A 24839-nucleotide genomic window follows, 5' to 3' on the forward strand; every position below is an offset into this window, starting at 1 on the left:
TACTGCCTGGAATCCCAGCACTTTGGGAGGCCTAGGTGGGAAGACCGCTGGTAGCCAGGACTTCGAGACCAGACTGGGCAACATACTGACATCTTGTCTCCACTAAAAATTTAAAAAGTAGCTGGGTGTGATGGCATGTGTCTCTAGTCCCAGCTACTCAGGAGGCTGAGGCGAGACGATTGCTTGAGCCCAGGAGGCTTCAGTGAGCTATGATGATCATGCCGCTGCACTCTACCCTGGGCAACAGAGTGAGACCCTGTCAAAGAAGAAAGAAGAAAAAAGGAAGAAGAAGAAGAGGAGGAGGAGAAAGAAGGAGTAGGAGGAGGAATTGCCAACCAAACAACTCCTACTAATCTTCATGGCTGACTTAATGAAATGAAGCTAGCTGCTTGGCTTTAGTCAACTGGGTTCCCACCTTCTCCTTCTCATACTGTTTAGAGAAGATCAAGAATTAAAAAAAACTTTAAAAATGATTTTAAGGCAGGAGACATCATATCTACTTATAAAATTTGTTTTAAATTGATAATACTTAGATGATTATTTTTTAATATCTAAAACTCATGGAGATAAACAAAACATATTAAGAAGACCAAAAAAATTCAGTCTTCTTTCTGCTGGCAGTGCTCAGTAGTTGTGAGTTAAAACAAAGTATCACCACAGAATGGGGCCCACTTCCACTGTAGCTCATGCATGTGACGTCTGAGATTTCACAAAAGAAGTTGCCCTACTCCCTAACCCCAAACTTTAACAAGTAAAGTTTCAACAAAACTATACCCTGGAGAACTAGAACCAATATCAGACAAGTTGAGAAGGATTAATTTGGGAGTTAAAAAATGCCAAGATTCTAATATGTTATCCTATTGAATCAAAATGAGTCTGATAATTATTTAACAAGGACCTAATTGAATGATCATATTGAAAATCACTACCATTATCAAGGTACTGAGCCAAGCAGTATGCGTATATAGTCAAGAACATGAGCTCTGGCATCAGAAAGATCCGAGTACCAGCCCCAGTTTCGCCTTCCATGACCTTGGGCAAATCATTTAAACTCTCTGAGACGATTTTATTATCTGCAAACTAATGACAGTGACAGAGCTGTTAGAAAGACTAAAAGATATACTGTATATAAAGAACTTAAGACTGGGCGTTGTGACTCACACCTGTAATCCCAGCACTTTGGGAGGCCAAGGAGGGAGGATGGCTTGAGCCCAGGAGTTCTAGACCAGCCTGGGCAGCATAGGGAGACCCTGTCTGTACAAAAAAAATTTTTAAATTAACCCAGTGTGGCAGTGCATGACTATATTCCCAGCTACTTGGGGCTTGGGAGGCTGAGGTGGAGGGATCACTTGAGCCTGGGAGGTCAAGGCTGCAGTGAGCTGTGATTACAACACTGCACTCCAGCCTGGGTGACACAGCGAGGCTCTGTCTCTAAAAAACAGAAACAAAAACAAAAAATAGTGCATGGCACAGAGTAAATCCTCAATCGTTATTGTTATTTAGTAATTTTAAGATAATTCCAGCTGCCCTATGGAGAATGGATTAAAGAGGTAAGAATGGTGAGACCAGTAGGAGGGCTATGGAAAGGTAGAGGAGAGTCTCAAGACTACATTCCAATAGTATCTCAGGGAAGTGGAGTATTTATAGTCACCTACAGGAGGATACATGTTGGGACTAACTTATCTGGAACACTGGGGTCCTACAGACATAGCCAGAAAGAATGCAAAAAAATTTCTGCTTCTAACATGAATTTTATAAATTAAAAGGAAATACAAAGAAAGTAAAATCTTAAACTGTCTTAATGTATTATTTATATATAACTTGCAATGAAATGTCTCAATGTATTGTAAATGTGTCTCTTTAAAGGATGATATTGTAGATAAATAGGAAGGAAACTGCTTTTTGCAGTTTTTTGCTCAAAGGTAATTTTTTAAATTTCAAATTATTCGGCATTTTTGGTAATGTTAAGGACTATTGCCATAAAATACCAAGCTCCTCAAGGGCAGTGACCCTGTATTGTCTCTCTTGCTAGCCCCTAGGCCTAGAAAAATGTGTGGCACACAGTGTGCACAGTTGTCTTCAATATCTGCAGAGGACTGGTTTCAGGATGTCAGCAGATACCAAAATATGAAGATGCTCAAGTCTCTGATATAAAATGGCATAGTATTTTCATATAACCGGCATACATCCTCTCTTATACTTTAAATCATCTCTAGATTACTTATAATGCCTGATACAGTATAAATGCTATGTAAATAGTTGTACTATATTGTTTTTATTTGTATTATTTTTATTGCTGTTATTTTTATTTATTTTTAATTTTATTTTATTTTTGAGACAGGGTCTCACTCTGTCACCTAGAGTGGAGTGCAGTGGCGGGATCTCAGCAAACTGTAGCCTTGACCTCCTGGGCTCAACTGATCCTCCCACCTCAGCCCCCCAAGTAACTTAAACTACAGGTGTGCACCACCATGCCCAGCTAATTTTTGTATTTTTAGTAGAGACAAGGTCTCCCCATGTTGCCCAGGCTGGTCTCAAACTTCTGGGCTCAAGCAATCCTCCCACCTCGGTCTCTCAAAGTGCTGAGATTATAGGTGTGAGCCACCACACCCGGCCCCCTCTTATTGTTTTGTGTGTGTGTGTGTGTGTGTGTGTTTTTCCTGGATATATTTGATCTGCGGTTGGTTGATTCTAAGCATGCAGAACTCAAGGATAACGAGGGTGGGCTGTACTCAGTGAATGTCTGTCAAGCCTACCTTAACTAAATTCTTGGAGAAATATTCTTAGTTTGCTTTCAGACCACTCTGCTTAAAGATCAATGATCAAATATTAATCATCTTTAAAATTGAGAAAATGTAAAAGCAAATTAAATGTGTATATATATATTATTAATTATGTGTGTTCAACATCTATTTACCTTTACAGCACTTATAGCTGTGTCAAGCGTTGAAACTTCATGGTCTTTGTGGGTGCCAAACACCTTGTCAGTGGCAGAAATTGGACATTTGCAGGTGTAACAGTATGTGTCAATCTGGGACTTTTTCAGCTCTTTTTGTGCCTTTTCAGTTACTACCTCAGATGATAATTGGTCTTCTTCTTTCCTCTCGCTGCCCGACTCTTTTTGTTCAGCAGATGTACTTTGTTCTGCCTCACTCGCAAATTCATTTTCACTGATGTGCTCAAAGGATTCCTTTCCTTGAGATAAGACATCTTCAGGTGTGGATTCTGAAGACAGTTCTTCTGATAGTATGTCTTGAGGAACCACTTCATTATGCAGGGATTCTGTAAATTCATACTCATCCTGAACAGGGCTATTACGGAGCCTCTCTTCACTTGGCTCAGGTGGGACCAGGATTTTAGGTTCTTCTAGTGATGTTTCTTGAACATGAGTTGCACCAGATGCAAATTCTTCCTCCGGGAAGGACACTTGTACTGGGACATTCAGATTGACCTCTGGACTTGCATTTCCGACTTCATTACCCTGACTGCCTGCTTCATCTGCACGCTCCAGAACATGATGGGTGTCTTCAAATGGAACCGCATAACTTATTTTCTGGGTAGCCACTCTGACGTCCTCTGTGATGGGAGCTTTCTTCTGCATCGCTACGTTACCAATGGTCTCCACATGGTCTACTGATTCTCCTTCCCCATAAACACCTTTCTGTTCTTCCAGACTCTTCTCCCTGCAAATAGTTCCAAACTTTCCCCAAATTTCCCCTTCTGCAGCTATCGGTTGGTATGAATCATCCTTACCAACTCGTTTTTCTTCCAGACCTTGGCCCTGGTCCTTTTGAGTTAGAGATGTGTCATGGAGAATGTCATCTTTGAGTATGTACTTCTCAAAATATATTCCTGTTCCATCATCAGTGTCAGAATTTCTGCTGGGAAATGATGCCTCAGAATTCACACTGTCACCTTCAGAAGCTGTCTCCTCTTCCTTCTTTTTCTCTCCAACTGCTTCTTCATACAGATCCTTATATAAAAATGCAAGGGCAGGTGGCTCCTCCAGAAATTCTGGATTAATGACTTTAATAGTGGTAGGAAATATCTGGGTTCGTGATAGAACTCCTTCCTCTGCTTCAAATAAAGGCATCCCCGGTGACTTTGAGTCCACATCTCTCTTTGTGTCCTTTGAAACATTCCTGTCAGCTGAGTTTTGGCTTTGGGTCTCTGGATGAGATAATATGTCGTGGCCCTTTTCTGGTCCATAAAAACTTTCATCTAATTTCACCAAGTCATATTCATGTTCTAGTGCACTTTCCACTGAACTTACTGGGAAAGAGATAGTTTCTTCTGTAACTTCCTTTGAGAGTTTCTCTTCAACATTTAATTTCTGTGGAGCTTTCTGTTTTTCTGGGTCTGGGGAGATGTTATAATCAATCAAAGTATATTTTTCAAAATAATCCTCTTCACTGGGAATTGTGGGCTGAATAAACGATAAATCAGTTTCTGAATCCGTGGATATCTCTTCTTTTGTCTCGTGAGTTTCCTTTTGTTTATTTTCTTTCAATGGGGTAACTTTTTCATCTTCTAACCTGCTCTTTAATGTTTTATGACAAGCAACTGTTTCACTATCATCAGGGAGTGGTATGGTTTTAAATGAGGCTTTCTCTTCCAAATATTCTAACTTATCTTGCATTTGTTCACTTTCCTCCTGATCGATTGAAGAAATAAAGGCCGGAGCATGAATATTCAATATCTCACAGCCTTCAGAAATGATACTAAAGGCAGTCTTCTGATCTTCTGAAAGTCCAGCTGGCTTACTAGTCACTGTAAAGTCTTCACCTTTTGCATACGTGTCTTCAGGTTCCTTGGGCATTTCTTTATTAGAAACCATTTTATCAGCATTGCTTGCTGATGTATTAGATATAAATTGAGCATAGTTGCTTTTTGCTGAAGACAGTGGTTCCTTTACACGGGTATCTTCCGCAGCCTCCAAGTGGTGCTTTGAAACAAGAACAGATTGTTTAGGCACATCGGATGTGTCATCTTTAGATGTCTGAATAGTATGAACTGTATGCCTTTCTGGAGTCAATTCTGATCGTGGCATTTCTTTTTTCTTCACTGCGTTAATTTCTGGAGAAGCTCCTGAAGCAAGAGTTTGTGGTTTTACAGGTGACAGCAAATATGGCGGTGTTTCTGAGCTCTTAGTTTCATCAAAAGGACGAGCTAAAGTCCTTTCGGATTCTTTAGATGGAAATCCTTCTTTCATACTTTCTTTTGTGATATCTACTGAACCACCTTTCGATAGCTCTGACTCTTTGAACTGTTCTTTTTCTTCACTGTGATCTGGCATATCTCTGCTTGACTTTTCTAATACTAGATTTCCTTCCTGAGACAAAGAGTGGTTCTCTATTTCATAATGACAAGAAAGAACCACTGGCAGGAAAGTCTTAGTTTTCTCCACCAAAACTTTACTTTCTTCTAAAGGATGCGGTTGGGTTCCTACTGCCTTTTCTTGAAATCCTTGTTTCACAATTTCTTTTGTGGCATCTACTGAACCGCCTTTCGATAGCTCTGACTCTCTGAACTGTTCTTTTTCTTCACTGTGATCTGGCATATCTCTGCTTGACTTTTCTAATACTAGATTTCCTTCCTGAGATAAAGAGTGGTTCTCTATTTCATCACGACAAGAAAGAGCCACCGGCAGGAAAGTCTTGGTTTTCTCCACCAAAACTTTACTTTCTTCTAAAGGATGTGGTTGGGTTCCTACTGCCTTTGCTTCTCTGATTTCTGGGTGAGCCTCTGCGAGCATGGCTTCTGATTTTTCAGTAACTGATGTAGCTTTAACTAATGAAAATGATTGAGTTTCACCCAAAGAATGACCTAAAGAGATATCTGATTCTCTAATCATAGACTCGGCTACATTCACAGAATAAGGCTGATGTTCCTGCTGCTTCTTTCCTTCTGAAAGCACATATACCTGATTTTCTTTTTCAGAACCAACAATGATTTTGGATCTTTCATTGTAGTCTTCATTTTGATAGAAGTGCTGTGGCATAGCATCGGCTTTTGATTCTTTCAGTTCAGTAGATCTAGACCCATGTGTAATTTGTATCTTCCCTATTTCATTACTATCTCTAAGCTCTAATGGGGCCACAGAGTTTTGTTTTTCTGCCAGCACCTTCTTTTCTGCCAAGGTATATGATCTGTTTTCCAAATTATCTTTCTCCTCAGTTGGACTAACAGACCTGAGTTTTGTTTCCTCTTCAGAAATTTTCAAGGAAGTAGGATTTTGCATTTCTTTCTTGAGTCTGTCTTCACTGAAATCAATTAAAATGCCTTTTGATTCTTCTACTGGCAAAATAATTGACTCTGGTTTCTCTGATTCCTTTGTGATATTTTTACTTGCAAAGTTGGAGGAAGCTGATTTTGGCTGTTGTGGCACCTTATCTACTACATCAAATGAAAGGAGTGATTTTTGTTTTTGATCACTTCTTGGCTCTTCCTTAAAAATAGAAATATTCCATTTAGATGGAGGAGCGATTGCTGGCTTCTGGACTCTTTTACTATCAGTAACATGAGGAGGAACAATAGTTTTGGCTTCTTCCATAACCAATTTCTCACCGATTAGTGAATAAGATTGAATTTCAAGGTTCTCACCATCAGCAGAAGTAACTACTGAGTTTATGTTCATTTCCTCTGAATCGCCTGAGATTTCTTTTTTTCCATAATCTTCCCTAGACACCTCAGAAACGGATTTTGGCTGTTGTAAATCTTCTACATTTGATAAAATCATGGATTTTTCTTTAACGTTTTGACCGTCACCAGATTTTACTAAAGTACCTCTGGGTTCATCAGCAGTTTTAAGTTTTACCTCTGATAATGAATGATCAGCTGGTTTCTCAGCTATATTAAAATTGGTGGGAATTGTACCTTCAGGATCTATCACAGTCACTGCTTTTTCTACAGATGGACTTGGCTGTGTTTCTAAGTCTTCTTGTTCAGCAACTTTGTTATCTGGAGTGCTCGATCCAAAAAACAAGCTGGACATCCACGATTTGAAAGATGAAATTCCTTTCTTTCCCTTTTCCTCAGGAAGGTCCGGCTTAGCCACCTTTGGTTGTGTAGGTGGCTTTTGTGTCACCTCAGGTGACTCTGGGGATTGAGGCTCTCTTGCATGGATTGAGGAGATGGGTTTTCTTTGTGTGGGTATTTTTACTTCAGGTGCTGGTTTCTTTCCCTCATCAGCATCATCAATAACCTTTGACTGAACCATTTTTGGTTCTTCCAATGGCTTCTCTTCAGGAAAAGGAGGTGTGCTCCTGTGTGCTTCTTTTTCATTGCCCAATGCAGGTTCCACACCTTCTGCCGGGAAATGGGCTGTTTTGACAGAAGAGGAGATTGTTTCTGACTTCACCTGTTCCACTGATAGGCCAGACACTGGTTTCTGGAAGAATCTTTCAGGAGGTAGTTTAATTTTTTCCTGGCTATCTTCTTTGGAAGGCCAGGAAAGCTCTGTGTTTGCTTTCTCCAATAGCAAACTTTCACTCTCCATCAAAGAATGAATCTCCTTCCCCTCTGCTATGTTTCTCTCTACATTTCCAGCTAGGACTAAAGACTTTGGTTCTTCAGCCAGCTTTACTTCTTCAGAAGAGTAACTTTTACTTGATAAGGTCTGTACATTACCACTGGAAGTATCAAGAGCAGATACTGCTTCTTGTGATGACAAATGAGATTTTTCAGCAGAGTGTGGCAGGACCTGCTTTCTCACTTCACATGTATGGTCCTTACTGGACACAGCAGCCTTGAGCTGCCCTGGCCTCAGCTCATTGCTGCCAGATGAATCCAGCTGCACAGATCCTGCTATTCTCTGTTCGTGTTGACTAGCCACATTTTCTGGCTTTCCCAACATCCAGTTTTCATCCTTTGGAGAAATAAAGAATTCTTCCATTTTTGTTTCTTTGACATCCGCAGGCTTGGTTGTCATAAATGATTTTGATTGTTCCAAAGGCAAATTCTCTCTCATAAGTGAAAACTGCTTAATACCCAGATCTTGTTTATCTTCAAAAGAGGTGCTTACATCAGGTAATTTAACAGTTTGATCTGAATGAAGTGCTTTTTCTGTCTTTTTTTGTTCCACATGGAGGTCAGAAGGAGCAATCTTTGATGGCTCTGTTATACTCTGGAGTACCTGGAATGAATTTGAGTGGCCTGTTTCTTCACTTAGCTTATCTAAAATATCTCCCATGACTTGTGCCTTCAAATTTCCAGTTGGTGGTAATGGGCCTATTTCTTGATTTCCTCCCTTTTTAAAGTCGGCTGGATGGCTAACCTCCTCTGATAATCCTTTTAAAGAAAAAGTAAATGGCTGAAATTCTTCTGGGTTGCCTCCTTCAGCTACAGAGGCAGGTGGTTCTTTCGACTCTAGGCTGAAGATCTTGGGAGAGAAAGGTTTAATTTCTTCATTCTGAGATTCCTCCCTAAGCAATGATGAAAGCTCTGAAATTGCAGGCATCGTAGAAGATGCATAAAGCTCTCTATTTTCTTCTTTTCCTTCTCTGCTCCTAAGCTCAGCTGGGCCTTTTTCTAAAACAGAATCCTCTGTTTCAGTTATGGGAGACTTTGCTTGTTTTGTACCTATGGATCCACTTTGTCTACCTAAATCACTAGAAAATTCTGACCCAGCATTTGGTAATTCCAATGGTTGGTGTGGCTTGTCTTTCTTCCCAGGTTCCAAAGACAGCTCTGCCAAAGCAACATCTTGTTTTTCTGATGGGAAGTCTCCCTGAGCTGTAGAAGATACCTCCACTGCCAGTTTGTTCTTATCATCACTGAGGAGCAGTAATGTTGGGGCTAAACCTGATGCTAAATTTTCCAACTCAGGAGATGAACTTGCTGTTTCCTCATCTTTGCCTTTTGGGATTATATGTTTGGATGCAGGTGACACATTTTGTGATGAAGGAAGTTCAGTTTCTTTCTTCTTTATCTCACCCCATAGGCTGAGTGAAAGCTCATGTTCAGGCTCTAACACCTCTGAGGTAGACATCAAGCTCTTCTTCTGTGATGAAACCAAACATTCAGAGTCACGGACTGTAGAAAATAAAAGACCTTGTTTGTCTTCTACCCTTGCTTTCTCAGATTCATCTGAATGCTGAGAAGATGACGTTTTGATTACTGGCAACCCAGCTTTAACTTCTTTGGCTTCTACTTCTGACAAAACAGAATGCTCTGCTATAGAGGAGACACTTGGAAGTGAATCAAATTTAATTTCCTTCTCTGCTTCTGACCAAGCTAAATGTTTGGATGAAGTTTCAATGGGAGAAGCATCTTTAATTGCCACCTTGTCTTCTTCTGCAAGAACTGAATGTTCATCTGCAGATGTTACCAGTGGTGGCAAACCACTTCCTAATTCACCCTTTCCTACTTCTGTTAAGACTGGACGATCTACAGGAGTGACAAGAGATGAATCTGTTGGGATTTCTTCTTTTACTGCTCTGGTTAAGTTTGAATCAAGCTTAGTTACAGATGCTGTAGTTGTTGAGGAACTGGGTTCAATTTCTTTTTTAATTTCTTCTGACAAAGCTGAAAATGCTAGTGCAGGTGGACCATGTTCAACTTGCTTTTCCACTCCTGAGGAAGCTGAATGAAGCATTGTAGGTGTAGTTGTTATTTTGGAATCATGTTTCATCTCCATTTTCACTGCTGATAAAACCTCAGGTCCAGATAAAGATGTTTCCTTTAGAGGTGAATATGGTTTTATTACTTCAGGCTCATTCTTGGACAACTTTCTCTGTTCTAGTTCAGAAGTCACATTTAGAACTAATTTGGGCTTGACACCCTTCTTTGGCTCATCTACCACGTCAGGCGAAACTGAATATTTCATCTCAGACTCTGGAACATTTGGAGGCTGAGGCTCCATTTTTTTATCCTGTGATACATGTGCTGTAGCTTCTTGAGAATCAGGCACAATTTCTTCCTTTCTGACTTTTGACAAAGCCATCTGTTCATCTGCAGCTTTTAGAGTGAGTGCTGCTGTGGGTTCCTGTTCTTTCTTGATTGCAGGGACTGAATCAGGTAAAACTGAATGTGGAGATGCAGGTTTGGTTTCTTCCTTTACTATAGATGATTGTGCAGGTAAAGCAGCAGGTATTGCAGCTACTGATGAACTTGCCTCCCTTTCTCCCTTCTCCACTTCACTGGTTAAATGTGAAGGAATCAAGTCTTCAGACTCAGGCTCTAAATATGCTTGAGTTTTCTGCTTCTGTGCCAAAATGAGATATTCAGATACAGATGCTGAGGTTGTTGGAATCTCTGGATTAATTTCTGCTTTCTCTGATTTATCTGTTGAAGGCGGCAGACTTAAGTCTTCAAGCGGAGACATCAAAGGAAAAGTTTCCGCTTTTTGCTTCTGTGATGAACTGAACTGCTCAGATACAGGTATAGCAGCTGTGGATCCAATGTCTTCCTCATCTGCTTCTGAAAAGCAGGAATAACCTGAAGCAGACACTGCAGTTAATAGTGAATCAGGCTCAAGTTCATTTTTCTCTGTTTCTGAGATTCTAAAGGGAGGGATTGAAACTTGTGATGCTGAGTCTGGAGAGAACAGTTCCGCTTCTTCAGTGTCTTCATCTGACAAAATAGTGTGCTCAGATGGTGATGTTAAACATATTGGAGAATCGCACTCAAATTCTCTTTTCTCTGCTTCCTGGGTTGCATACGGTGGAAATGAGAATTCTGACACAAATGCAGAATCTGGAGAAAAAGGTCCAATGTCTTCTTGATCTTCTTCTGATAAATTCATGGGTGAGGATGCACCTTTTAGATTTAGAGATCTATGGACAATTTCTTCCTCCTGTGCCTCCGGTGTTGCATATGGTGGTACTGAAAATTCAGAAGCAGATGTAGAAGAGGGTGTGTACCATTCCAACTCGACTGCCTCTTCGTCTGATAGAACAACATATTCAGATGGGGTGGCTGAAAGTGGTGGGGCCTGGCATTCAGAAGTCATCTCGGTTGTGTGTGGTGGGAAAGAGTGTTCAGATGCAACAACCAAATCTGGGGAAGATGGTCCAATGTCCTCCTTGCCGTCTACTGACAGAACTGTGTGCTCGGAAATACCTTTTGGTTTGAATTGGGATGCCTCATTGATTATTTCCTTTTGAGATTCCTGTGTTGCATTGAGTGGGGCTGCATATTTGGAGATCAACTTTGAATCCAGTGTGAAACGTTCACTTCCTAGGTCCTCTCCTTCTGATGGGACCACGTGTTCTGATGTGGCAGTAGAAGGCAGTGGTGACTGGCATTCAGAAGTCTTTTCGGTTGTGGATGGTGAGAGAGAGGGCTCAGAAGCAGGGGCCACAGCTGGAGTAAACGATCCAGTGTCTTCCTTCTCTTCTGATGGAATCATGTACTCAGAAACACCTTTCGATATTAACGGGGACTTACGGTCAATTGTTTTCTTCAGTGACTCTTTTGTTGCCTGTGATGGAACTGAATATTCAGAAGCAGATGTGGAGTCTGGTGTGTAACACCCACTTTCTGAGGCCTCGTCTCCTGATAGGACCATGTGTTCTGGTGTAACTGTTGAAAACAGTGGAGACTGGTTCTCTGAAGTCTTCTCAGTTGTGGATGGTGAGAGAGGGCGATCAGATGCAGGGGCTGCAGCTGGGGAATAAGCCTCAAATTCCTCATTCTCTTCTTCTGACAAAACTGCATGTTCAGCTATAGCTTCTACATTGGATGGGGGAACTGGCTTACCTTCTTGCTCCTGTAGTTCATGGTTCAAATCCTGTGGTACTGAATACTCTGATACAAAAGCAGAATCAGTAGAAACAGATGCAATTTCCTCTCTTTCTTCCTCAGACAAAGCAACATGTTCAGGAGTTGATGCTGCCAATAATGGTAGAATAAGCTCTTCTTCTTTGTGCTCCACTTCAGGGGACATATGTGGTGGGAAGGGCTTCTCGGAAACCAATGGGCTTTCTGGGTAATCAAGTTCTATGATCTCTTCTTCTACTAAATTAGAATCTTCAGGTTCAGGGGTAATAGCTATGGGTAGGGAAGTTTCTATTTCTTCTTTCTCTGGTTCTTCTAACATTAGAGGTTCAGAAAGAGAAATGGATGGCTCAAGCATGTTTTCCTCCTTCTCTCCTTTGACACTGGGATGGGTAGGGGTCAGTTTTGCAGAGACTGGTTCTGCCCTTTCTATTGAAGTCAGGTCCGGCTGTTCTTGGTCTGGGTCCAAACCATCCTGGGTAGATGCTGCCAGACCTGGTGACGCTGCCTCCAGAGAAATGGAATGGTGAGCAGAATACACATCTTCCTTCTTTACCTCATTAGCAAATGATGGTGAGACTGAAGATTCATTCTCTGAAGCTGCAGTTCCTGGTGAAGCAAGCTCACATTCTTCCTTTGTTGTTCTCAGGAACATAGTTGCAGGTGTGTCGGGTGTCACAGATGGAGGTTCCACTTCATGTGGTTTTGCTTCATCTTCTGGCTGTTGTGGCACTGACTGTGAATGCCTGAGCTGTATTCCTTGTTCTGCTCTGTCACTACTTGAATAAGAGGGAACTGTGTGCTCCAATGCAGATGTGGCATTTAGGGGAGAATCAGCATAAATTTTCTTTAGATCTTCATGACTGAACATTAAGGTTAGGGACTCTGATCCTTTGGAGAGTGCGCCTCTCCAGGGTGGAAAAACCTCTTTTACTTTATCCTCTATGCTTTGGGCTACTAATTTGCGTGTTTTGGACACTGTATTAGAACCACTATTGTCCAAATCTGGCTCTAGACTAATGGATGCATCTTTCCCTTTCCTATAATGTATTTCTTTAATTACATAACCCTTTGGCAATGTTCCATAAAATTGTAGAGGAATTAATTCTTCTTTAACCGAATTAAACATCTTAATTTTATATTGTACTGTTCCTATGTAGACTGGTCTTAACACTAATGGCTTGTGTTCTTTGTATATTGCCCCAGTAATCGGAGGTGTATTTGAAGTGGTCTTCTTTTTTCTTGCTTTATCATAAATGCCAGTATATGACTTCTCTTTCTCTGTGGTTAGTACCTGGCTTGCTGAAGTTAAAGGACTGCCTTTTTTGTTTGTTGGAACATCTTGGGATTCAAAAGAATTTCTTTTTCTGTTGCCTTTCCGGCGTAATGATGGTGAACCATGCTTTGACTTATGAGTCCTTTTCCGAACCTTTTTCACTTCATCCACAATAAAGGAAACATTTCCAGGAGGAGAATTCACAGTTGACCCTTCCCGACTACACACACCAGAAGTCTGACTTTCTTCTGAAGCCCAAGGAGTAGAAGATCTACTTGAATTGGTTTCCCAGGTTATCCCACTATCTTCCCTTTGGACTGCCACCATGGAAAAGGAGGGGTCAGATATGATACACTCCTGCTTGATCTTTCCCTCTTCATCCTGGTCTGATAACCTACAGCAAATAACAATATTAATTATATATTATCATAATAAAATAATATTAATAGAATAAGTAAATACATTTTTACCAGGTAAAGGATTAATGTGAAATTAAAATACAGACATCAATATTGCCTTCCATGTCAAAAAGAGGGATGTATATCAAATAAAGTTTAAAAACCAAAGTCAGGATACCCAATACAATGACACATCCCAGGCTGGAATGACTCACTATTCCACAAACTCAAAAAAGCTAAAGTTAAATTTACCACCTTCTCTCATCAGGATTGCCTTCCTGATCTCGTCGGGACTCAGCAGTCACTCAAGCCCACTCTAGTCACCAGCATCTTCATAATAACCCTTGTATCTGTGCTCTCTCTGTTACCACGATTGCCACCTCACCCAGCTTTTCACCACTTCCCTCCTAGTCACTGCCATTAACTTCCTAACTGGTCAGCGGGTATCACAGGTACCTCATTTTCCCCCACTCTTAACCCACTGTGCCCCATCCTCCCAGACTGGCTTTACTAAACAGCTCAGTATGCCACCCCCTGCTTTAAAATCTCAGCAAATTCTTCATATCCACAGAAAAAAAAAAAAGATGTTCAAAATCCTTAACTCTCTAATCCCTATCTGACATTCTTTCCAAGTATGTACCTGCACCCTACCCCTACAGGTAAATTCCTGTTTTAACAATAATTCACTGTTTGGCAAATAGATCTTGGGAACTCTGAGTCATGATAAAGAGAAAACAGGTCATTGAATAGAGAGAGGTCACAAAAAATGTCAACCTACTGTGCTTCACTTTCCTCATCTATAAAACAGGGATAATAATAGAACCTATCTCGTGAGCTTGTTGTGAAGATTAAATTAGTTAACTCACGCGAAATGCTTAGGGAATATTCCTGGCATGTAGTTAGTGCTCACTCAATAAATGTTATCTGTAGTCAGGCCTTCCTGATGACACATGATGAAAGGCGCCTGGGCATGATCACTTGCAGCTGCTACAGGATACAGAAGTGTGGAAAGGCTGTGTCCGCGGACTGGTCTCTCATCCCTTCCGAGATGGCTGGCTTTGGACGCTCCTTCATTTGCTATTGGGGCCCCATCTTAGACTCTGTAGCACTCTTCTCTGAAATTGTCTTCTACCTCTTCCTCACTTGTACTTACGCTGTTCCTCCATTTAGAATGCAGAGCCCCGACAATACTCCACTTCTGCAACTGTAAATTCTACCTACTCCTCAAGGCTGGGTTTAAATTCCTCTGCGGTTATCATTCCTGACCAATGCAGCAGCCACGTTTGCCATCACTTCATAAACATATTTCCTTCTAGGAATATGCAAGATGAAGCCCAGCTAGTGACTGGCTTACATCTGTCTACAACAATAAAAACAAAAAACCTTCTGTTAAAAACACAAAACATAAGTGTTAAATTAAGGCAATTGAAAAAAAAATCTACAGTTAGATTTATGTCCCTTAGTAAACTGTTTTTATCATCAGTCTCTGCATATATCAGAGGTCCTTAACTCTGAGACATTATAAAAACCACCTGTGGAAACTTTTTTAAAACTACTAATACTGCCCCATACCCTTCTCCACAGAGATTCTGATTTAATTGTACAAGGGTCTGGTCTTCACATTGCTATGTTTTTAGATTTTAAAAGCTGCCAGGCGACTACAATATGTATTCAGAATCACTGGCCTGGCCAGGCACAGTGGCTCACGCCTGTAATCCCAGCACTTTGGGAGGCTGAGGCGGGTGGATCACCTGAGGTCAGGAGTTTGAGACCAGCCTGGCCAACATTGTAAAACCCCATCTCTACGAAAAATACAAAAATTAGCTGGGTGTGGTGGCGGGTGCCTGTAATCTCAGCTATTCGGGAGGCTGAGGCAGGAGAATCGCTTGAACCCAGGAGGCGGAGGTTGCAGTGAGCTGAGATCACGCCACTGCACTCCAGCCTGGGTGACAACAGTGAAACTCCGTCTCAAAAAAAAAAAAAAAAATCACTGGCCTAAACAATCCTAGCTCTGACACTTAAGTAGCACATATCTTTCTTTCTCACTGCAAACCCTTCCTGGTTTGTTAGGTTGGGTGGGGACCAGGACCATAAGTCCTTGCAGGTGCACTCAACTTCCCTTATTAAGCTTCAGAGTTTCCCCAGCAGTCTGCTGCAAAGGGGTGATGGCTGTCCTGAGATCCTGGTCTCCTTAGTTCTCAGCACAGCCATGGGGAGCCTGGGGCAGCCAGACCCCTTGGGCCACTAGCCTGCAATAGCAAGCAGCCAGATCCATTCACCCTAGTGTGCTATAAATTATATCATTTTCTATACATGCCATGAGTGAAGGGTCAGGAAGAAGTAGTCTCTCCACTTCCCCGCAACTCTGCTCTCACTCATTTGCTTGGGTATTAAACTGCTGAACTTAATTAGGAATTAATACTGTATCTTGGTCCTGAACAGAATCTTATTGTAAACTGTTTTTTCAGGCTCTTTTACATACCTAATTAAAGCTATTCCACAAAACTTTCAACTCATCCTACATCTTCTCTCTTCCATGTCACTTAGAAATAGGATGAAATTAAAAATTAAGGTTATGACATGCATCTGGGAAGTCAGCATTCTGAATGCCCATGAATGTAGAAGCATTATAAAATTCAATTATAAGTTCAATTTAGAGTTAACTATTGATTGTAAATCCTATGTGCCCAACCAGAGAAGTTTTCATTACCAGCTAGAATGAGTTCATGAGTGCTGAGGACAGAACACACATGGTGGTCACAAGACAGGAGAGCCCTACTGATTCACTCACTCAATCGTTGCTTACTCATTTTCATTCATTCATGTATTTCTTTACTTAATAAACTTAATAAACTTTCGTTGAGTTCAAATACTAGGAGTACAAATATAAAGCACTTAGAACCTTCCTCTAAGAAATTCAAAATCTAATATGGAGAGACAACCAAACATTCTTTTTTAATTTCCAGTTTTTAAAATTTATTATTTTATTTTATGAGACAGAGTCTTGCTCTGTTGCCCAGGCTGGAGTGCAGGGGTGCAGGCTTGGCTCACTGCAACCTCTGCCTCCTGGGTTTAAGTGATTCCCCTGCCTCAGCCTCGGAAGTAGCTGGGATTACAGGTGCGTGTCATAATGCCCGGCTAATTTTTTGTATTTTCAGTAGAGACGAGATTTCACCATGTTGGTGAGGCTGGCCTCGAACTTCTGGCCTCAAGTGATCTGCCCACCTCGGCCTTCCAAAGTGCTGGGACTACAGGCATGAGCCACCGCACTCTGCTTCCATTTTTATTTTAGATTCAGGGGGAACATGTGCACGTTTGTTACATGGGTATACTGTTTGATGCTGAGTTTGGGGCTTCTATTAATCCCATCACCCAAATAGTGAACATAGTACCCCGTGTGTTTTTTAGCTCTTACTCCTCCCTCCTCCCCACTTTTGTAGTCCCCAGTGTCTATTGTGCCCATCTTTATGTCCACGTGTACCCAAAATTTAGCTCCCACTTATAAGTGAGAACATGTGATATTTAGTTTTCTGTTTCTGCATTCATTTGCTTAGGACGATGGCCTCCAGCTGCATTCATGTTGCTGCAAAGGACATGATTTAATTCTTATTTATGGCTGCATAGTATTCCATGGTGTATATGTACCATATTTTCTTTATCCAATCCACCGTTGATGGGCACCTAGGTTGATTCCATGTCTTTGCTATTGTGAAGTGCTGCAATGAACATAAGTGTACATGCCTTTTTGGTAGAATGATTTATTTTCCTTTGGGTCTATACCCAGCAATGGAATTGCTGAGTTGAATGTTAAGAACATTTTAATACAGTGTGATAAGTACTATTACAGAAGATAGGCAAGATACAATTAGAACATACAGACGGGAAAACTTCAGAGGGAAAATACTTGAGTTGGTTTGTAGAAGAAGAAATAGGAGTTTGCTAAGTGAATGAAGATAGGAGATGGTGTAAGGATGGGGAGGTCATTCCAAGGAAAGGTCATAGGATATAAAAAACGTAGCATGAATAAACAGTCTGGCTCACTGAGAGATCCAAAGTTGAATGACAGAGCCAACGGGAACTAGAGAATGACTATACAGTATTAGCATGTGTAAAGCCATGGCATTATTACACTCAGTCTAAAGAAACAATGTATTAACAGAAGAGAAATGGTCACCATACCATTCAGTGTTCCCATCTATGTAAATATCAGCTTTTCATAGTTAAAAGATATTGGCTATGAAAATCATCTCATCCATTCCCCTCTGACTGCATTTTCACAAAGCAACCTTCTGATTATCAGTTAACATCCCACATAGATTTATCTATAGGAGCGTAGTGAGACAAATAATGTCTTGGGAAGCTCACTTCCTCCACACTTTCAGCGTTGGGCAAGAAGTTTCAGCTGATCTCAGTTAGATCAAGCAAACAGACTGATACCAGAGATGTCAAAGGCTCCCCTTTCATTTGGAGGATAACCCTCATCTGATGAAGGAAGTTTCCTTCTATTCCTATTTGCTAAGGCAGTTTTTTTAAATGATGAATGTTAAGTTTTATTAAACAATTTTTTGGGTGGGGGATGGAGTTTCGCTCTTCTTGCCCAGGCTGGAGTTCATGGTGTGATCTCGGCTCACTGCAACCTCCGCCTCCCGGGTTCAAGCAATTCTCCTGCCTCAGCCTCCCAAGTAGCTGGGATTACAGGCGGGCACCACCACGCCTGGCTAATTTTGTATTTTTTTTTTAGCAGAGATGGGGTTTCACCATGTTGGTCAGGCTGGTCTCAAACTCCTGACCTCAGGTGGTCCACCCACCTCGGCCTCCCAAAGTGCTGGGATTACAGGCCTGGGGTACCACACCCGGCCGATTAAAAAATTTTTTATGAAACTATGGAAATGATCATATTTTCTTTTCTATCCTGTTAATGTGATAAATTACAGTGATTGATATCCAAATAACAAACCAATCTTGAACTCCTGAACTGAACTCAACATGGCTGTGATACATTATACTTTTATATAATGCAAGATTTTCTTGTTTGCTAATACTATGTTTAGAAATTTTTCTCCCATGTTAATGAGTGATATTACCCTGTAATCTCCTTTTCTTTTCTTTTTTTTTTAATTGTTTTGTTTTTGAGACAGGGTCTCGCTCTGTCACCCAGGCTGGAGTGCAGTGGCACGATCATAGCTCACTGATACCTCAAACTCCTGGACTCAAGCAATCCTCTCTCCTCAGCATCCCACGTACCTGCAAGTATAGGTGTGCCCCATCACACTTGGTTAATATTTTAATTTTTTTGTAGAGACAGGAGTCTTGACATGTCATCCAGGTTGTTCTCAAACTCTTGGCCTTAAGCCATCCTTCTGCCTTGGCCTCCCAAAAGGTGTGAGCCTCCATAGCCAGCCTGTAATCTCCTTTTCTTTTCTTTTCTTTTTTTTTTTCCTTTGAGATGGAGTCTCACTGTGTCACCCAGGCTGGAGTGCAGTGGTGTTTTCTTGGCTCACTGCAATCTCTGCCTCCAGGGTTCGAGTGATTCTCCTGCCTCAGCCTCCCGAGTAGCTGGGATTACAGATGCCTGCCACTGCGCCCGGCTAATTTTTGTATTTTTAGTAGAGACGAGGTTTCACCATGTTGGCCAGGCTGGTCTCGAACTCCTGACCTCATGATGCACCCACCTCAGCCTCTCAAAGTGCTAGGACTACAGGTGTGAGCCACTGCACCCGGCCTATGTAATTTCCTTTTCTATAATGTGTTTGTCAGGTTTTTATAGCAAGATTATGATGCCTCATAGAACAAACTGGGAATTGTTCCCTCCTTTATTCTCCTCTGGAAGAGTGTGTAAAATATTACATTATTTCTCCCTTAAGTGTTTGGTAGAATTTGTTAGTGAAGCAGTCTGGACCTGGAGTCCTTTTCGTGGTAAGGTTTTTAGTTAGCAATTTAATATTTAATAGTTATATGACTTCAGAATTTCTTTTTGTTTTTAGTTTTTATTTTGTACTTTTCTAAGAATTTATCTATTTCATCTAAATGTTTAGAAATCATTGAATTAAAGTTGTTCATAATATCCATCTAGGATCTTTTAAATGTACGTAAGACCTAAAATTTTACTCATTTTTTTGTCATTCTTGATATTGGTTGTGTCATCTCGATTTTTTATTTAATATTTATACTACCTTTTTCAGATAGATTTTTTTTTTTTTTTTTTTTTTTTTGAGACAGAGTCTCACTCTGTCACCCAGGCTGGAGTGCAGGGGCACAATCTTGGCTCACTGTAACCTTTGCCTCCTGGGTCAAGCAATTCTTTCACCTCAGCCTCCCAAAGTAGCTGGGATTACAGGCACGCGCCGCCATGCCAGACAATTTTTTGTATTTTTAGTAGACATGGTGTTTCACCATGTTGGCCAGGCTGGTCTCGAACTCCTGACCCCAAGTGATCTGCCCAGCTCAGTCTCCCAAAGTGCTGGGATTACATGCATGAGCCACTGCACATGGCCAAGATAGATTCTTATGTCATTAATTTTCAAACTTTCCCTTTTTCTAACATGTGAAGTCAAGACATGTGCTTCTCTTTAAGCACAAATTTAGATGTATAACCTAAAGGTTGATATATAGCATTTTAAAAGTTATTAATCTCAAAATGTTTTAAAATTTCCTTTGTGATTTCATATATGGCCCATAGATTATTTGAAAATGTATTTTGCAATTTCAAAATACATGAGGATTTCCTAGTTATCTTTTTGTTTACTTTCTAGTTTAATTGCATTGTGATCAGAGAATTTATTTTGTATGAAGTTATACTTCAAAATTTGTTGAAACTTTATGGCTATATGGCCATTTTAAGAAAAATGTTTATGAGTTCATGAAAAGAACATATGTTCTGCAGTTTTTCAACAGTGTTCTATATATGTTAACCAAGTCAGGCTTATTTATTGTGTTATTCAGATCTTTTTTAGCCTTAGTAATATTTTTTTGTCTGCCTGTTCTAACACTGAGAAATGTGTTAACATTTTCTAACACAATTGTGGATTTGTCTCTCCTTATGGTTCTGTAAATATTTGACTTAAACATTTTGAATCTATCTTAATAGGTAATAGATTTAGAATAGTTATATCTTTCTGGAAATTTTAACTTTTAATAATTGTGAAATGTCCCTTTTATCTGTAAATAAAGATTTTTTTCTAGAGTCTAGTTTGATACTATTAAAGCTTTGCTTTGATATTAATAGCATTATGCCAGCTATCTTTTGGTTAATGTTTGCATTATCCATCCATATATATCATTTGCATGATATATCTTTTTGTATTTTTACTTGGAACCTTCCTATATCTTTATACTTTAGATATGTTGCTTATAAGCAGCATATAGTTTTTAAAAAATCCATTCTGACCATTTAAATAGAGCTCTCTAACTTTTAAATAGAGCATTTAGTTCATTTAAATGTAATATAATTGCCAGTATGTTTGGAGTTAAATTTGCCATCTTATTATTTATTTTCTATTTGTCCTACCTATTCTATATTCCTTTTTCTCTCCTATCTTGCCTTATTTTGTTTTTTTTTATTTTTAAAAAATAGACATGGGGGTCTCAATATATTGCCCAGGCTGGTCTCAAACTCTCACACTCAAGCAATTCTCTCACCTTAGCTTCACAAAGTGAGCCACCACACTCAGCCTTGCCTTATTTTGGATTGAATTTTTTTATTATTCCATTTCCTTCTCTATTAGCTTGTTAGCTACATTCTATTTGACTATTATTTTAGTGATTACCCTGGAAATTACAACATACATCTTTGACTCATTAATGTCTAATATAAATTGATATTTTTACCTATTCGCAGACAACACAAAGACCATGAATCCTTTAATTTCAACTTACACGTCCTTATGTATTTTCAATCTAAATGTTAAGCCACGTGAGATATAATTATTTTTATTGTCAATATTTATTTAGATTTACTTAGATACAGAACCTTTTTATTGTGCTTCATTCCTTCCTGTATCTCTAAGATTCCATCTGGAACCATTTTCCTCCTCCCTTTAGTATTTCCTCTGGTGTGAATCTTCTGGGGACAAGCTCTTCCTACTTTTTTCATTAAAAGTCTTTTTACATTTTCATTCTTGAAGAATATTTTTTCAGGATATAAAATTCTAGATTGGGCCAGGCGTGGTGGCTCACGCCTGTAATCCCCGCACTTTGGGAGGCCGAGGCCAGCAGATCACTTGAGGTCAGGAGTTCAAGACCAGCCTTACCAACATGGAGAAACCCTGTCTCTAGTAAAAATACAAAATTAGCTGGGCGTGGTGGTGCATGCCTGTAATCCCAGCTACTTGGGAGGCTGAGGCAGGAGAATTGCCTGAACCTGGGAGGGGGAGGTTGCAGTGAGTTGAGATTGTGCCACTGCACTCCAGCCTGGGCAACAAGAGCAAAACTCCCTCTCAAAAAAAAAAAAAAAATTTAGATTGGCAGTTATTTTTATCTTAGCACTTGAAAAATATCATTCCATTGTCTTCTGTCTTCCATTGTTTGTATTGATAAGTTGGCTGTCAGTGTAACTGTCACTTTTTTGAAGATGATTTGGACTTTTTTCCCCCACTACCTCCCTACAGCTGTTTTTGGGATTTGGTGGTTTTCTTCAGTTTTTGGAAGTTACTATCATATTCTTAGACATCTTATCCTGCTTGGAGTTTGCATGGTTTCTGGAATCTGTAGATTAATGTCCCTCAGCATTTTCGAGAAATCCTCAGCCATACTCTGTTCAAATATTGCTTCTGCTTCATTGCCTCTCTTGTCATCTGAGATCCCAGTTTTTCACAAATTGAAACATTTCACTGTATCCTGTGTGTGCTTCATTTGGATGTTTCTTCCAATTCATCAACCAGCATACTAATTCTGTATTCAACTGTGTCTAAACTGTTTACTAAACATAATCAAATGTGTCATTTTTTATTATTGTATTTTTCAGTTTTCGAATTTCCATTCTTTTCATTGCTTTCAGTTCTCTGACAAAGTTCAATTTTGTCTTTTATTTCCATATCCACCATCCCTATAAATAAGTTAAGCATCACATAAGCATCATTCTTCTACATAAGCCCTTCCCTTCCCATAGTAGTCCAGCTATGCCCTGAGCAAGCATTACTCTTTGTGAGATGAGAGCTTATAGGATTGTGTGTGCTCTACTACTTCTCCATTTCTGAATTTTCCCTGATAAACTCTAATTTATATTTTCATTGTGTGTTCATGTCCCTTTGCATGGTAGGAAGGAAATGAGATAATTTATGAATGGTGCTTTAATACATTTGCTGGTGATCTTCTTATCTCCAACTGTTAAATGGACATATTTTTCTAAATGTGTTTTTTGTGAGTTGTATTAGTATAAACCAGCTCTCAAAAAATGAATTTCATTAAATGTGCTAAAAAATATAACATCTGATATTTCAAAATGAAGGATCAGGTTCTGGAATATGATGACCATGCCAAAAATTCCTGTTTCCTGTTTAGGCTGTGATCAACCTTCCTAGGCACACCTATTTCATCTTAGCTCAGAAACCAGTAACTTATTGAAAATTAAGTTATTAGAATCATGAGTGGAAAGAGCCTTGTGGTTTTATAATATTTCTCATTTTATAAGTGAAAAAATATGAGGGAGGTAACACATATGTACAAATTGAACTTTTAAAGAGGGAAATGGGTAGCCATCATAGAGGAGCTACCAAAATAATAGTTTCCCACATTTCTTCATCAATATCTTTGTTTTGAATTGATTCTCTCATTCTTTCCTTAAAAAAACCCCTACATTTCTGAAGAAGTGAAATGGGTTCTCTATTTTTATCTGAAGTTTGTATAACACGTGTCACTTAACAACAGGGATACATTCTGAGAAATGCATCATTAGGCAGTTTCATCATTGTGTGAACATCATAGAGTGTACTTACACAAACCTAGATGGTAGAGTCTATTACAGAGAGACTATATGGTATAGCCTATTGCTCCTAGGCTACAAGCCTATACAACATGTTACTGTACTGAATACTGTAAGCAGCTGTAATGCAATGGTGAGTATTTGTACAGCTAAACACAGAAAAACTAAGTAAAATATGGCATTATAATCTTATGGGACCACTGTTGTATATGCAGTCTGTCATTAACCAAAATGTCATTATGCAGCATGATTATATTATTATACTTTGTTTCTACTGAGCTCAAGATTTGTATTCTAGGAACTTGTAGTTCCTTCCTCTGATCAGCAGTTAAAGTAACATTAAAGTTCTTTATAGGAATATAATTATGAAAAATACCTTAGATTTGCATGATGCTTTATTCTCTCAAGCAATCACAGTGCACTAACAGGAAGTGTATAAAACAAAAGAATGTAATAGGTCAGATATCTTTCTCATGAAGTCTTTTAAAATGCATTAAATATCAATTGTTATTAAAATGGGAAAGTCACCTATGATCCTGCTTATATTACAAGCTTTGAAAGATATATTTTAAGCCATAAAACACCAAGAAAGCTTGTGATCTTTTAATACAAACTGTTAGTGTTTTATATGAGTCTTTTAAAAAATGGAATTCTTAAAAGCAATCATTAACTCTACAATTAATATTTCACCAAGAATTAATTTAATATTAATGTGTTTAGCTGAAAAAAATATGCATTGCTGAATAACAGTTCAGCAAACTATAATATAAAATAGCTTAGGTTAAAAGGAACTTTTATGCCATTAGGGAGTTAAGAAAAAATTTCATGAAACCATGAATGAATAAATTGTTACACAGCATAATTATGCCGTAATAGAAAGTGTTCATTTTGTAGATATACTAAAGGCCATTCAACATCATTGTGGATGGAAAGAATAAGGATCCTGTTATCACAATGATCAGGTACTTTAGAAGCCTGGAAGTTAGGGCCCTCTACTATTTGAAACCTGGTTATCTTCCCATTCATTAACTCTATAATCCAGCCAAACATAGGCTTCACTCTTCATGCCTTTGCTGATATCTTTCTTTTCACTTAGAATGAATCATCTTTGTATATTTTATCTCTTATTTATTTTAGAGACCAGCTCATATATCAACTTCTCCATGTATCCATCAATGATGCTGCAAGCCAAAAGTAAATTTCTGCCTCTGAACTTCTGGAATCTTAATGTAATATTCTCTTGTTCATCCTACATTCAAGTTATTTGTATGTATATCTTAGCTCCTTTATAAGACTGTAAACTTTCTGTAAGCAGGAATCAATGTCCCTTAGTGTTTCTTTTGGTGGCTCTCCTTATAAAGTCTTTCTAAAGCATTCACCTTTGTTTTCAGAGGAACAACAGCTCTTTTACTTTTGTACTCATATTTCATCAGCTTAAGCAATATTTAATTAAATCATGTTATAGCAATAACAAGTATAACTAGTATAAAAAGGTCCTGGAACAATCACAACTGATCCTTAGTAAAAA

The 24839-nt window shown here is 39.4% G+C and overlaps 1 protein-coding gene across 2 annotated transcripts in view; it reads right to left on the minus strand.

The window, feature by feature from the left end:
• CMYA5 (cardiomyopathy associated 5) overlaps positions 1-24839 on the minus strand; it is a 104261-nt gene that overhangs the window by 51210 nt on the left and 28212 nt on the right. For both annotated transcript variants that reach the window (XR_008673032.2, XM_004058646.5), the window contains exon 2: positions 2918-13388. Coding sequence is in view for 1 of the 2 variants with exons in the window: in XM_004058646.5 (XP_004058694.5) it covers positions 2918-13388 (10471 nt within the window). In the remaining variant the exon portion in view is untranslated. The remainder of the gene's footprint in view (positions 1-2917; positions 13389-24839) is intronic.

Source organism: Gorilla gorilla, chromosome 19 (assembly GCF_029281585.2).
Source record: "Gorilla gorilla gorilla isolate KB3781 chromosome 19, NHGRI_mGorGor1-v2.1_pri, whole genome shotgun sequence".
NCBI classification, from domain to species: domain Eukaryota; kingdom Metazoa; phylum Chordata; class Mammalia; order Primates; family Hominidae; genus Gorilla; species Gorilla gorilla.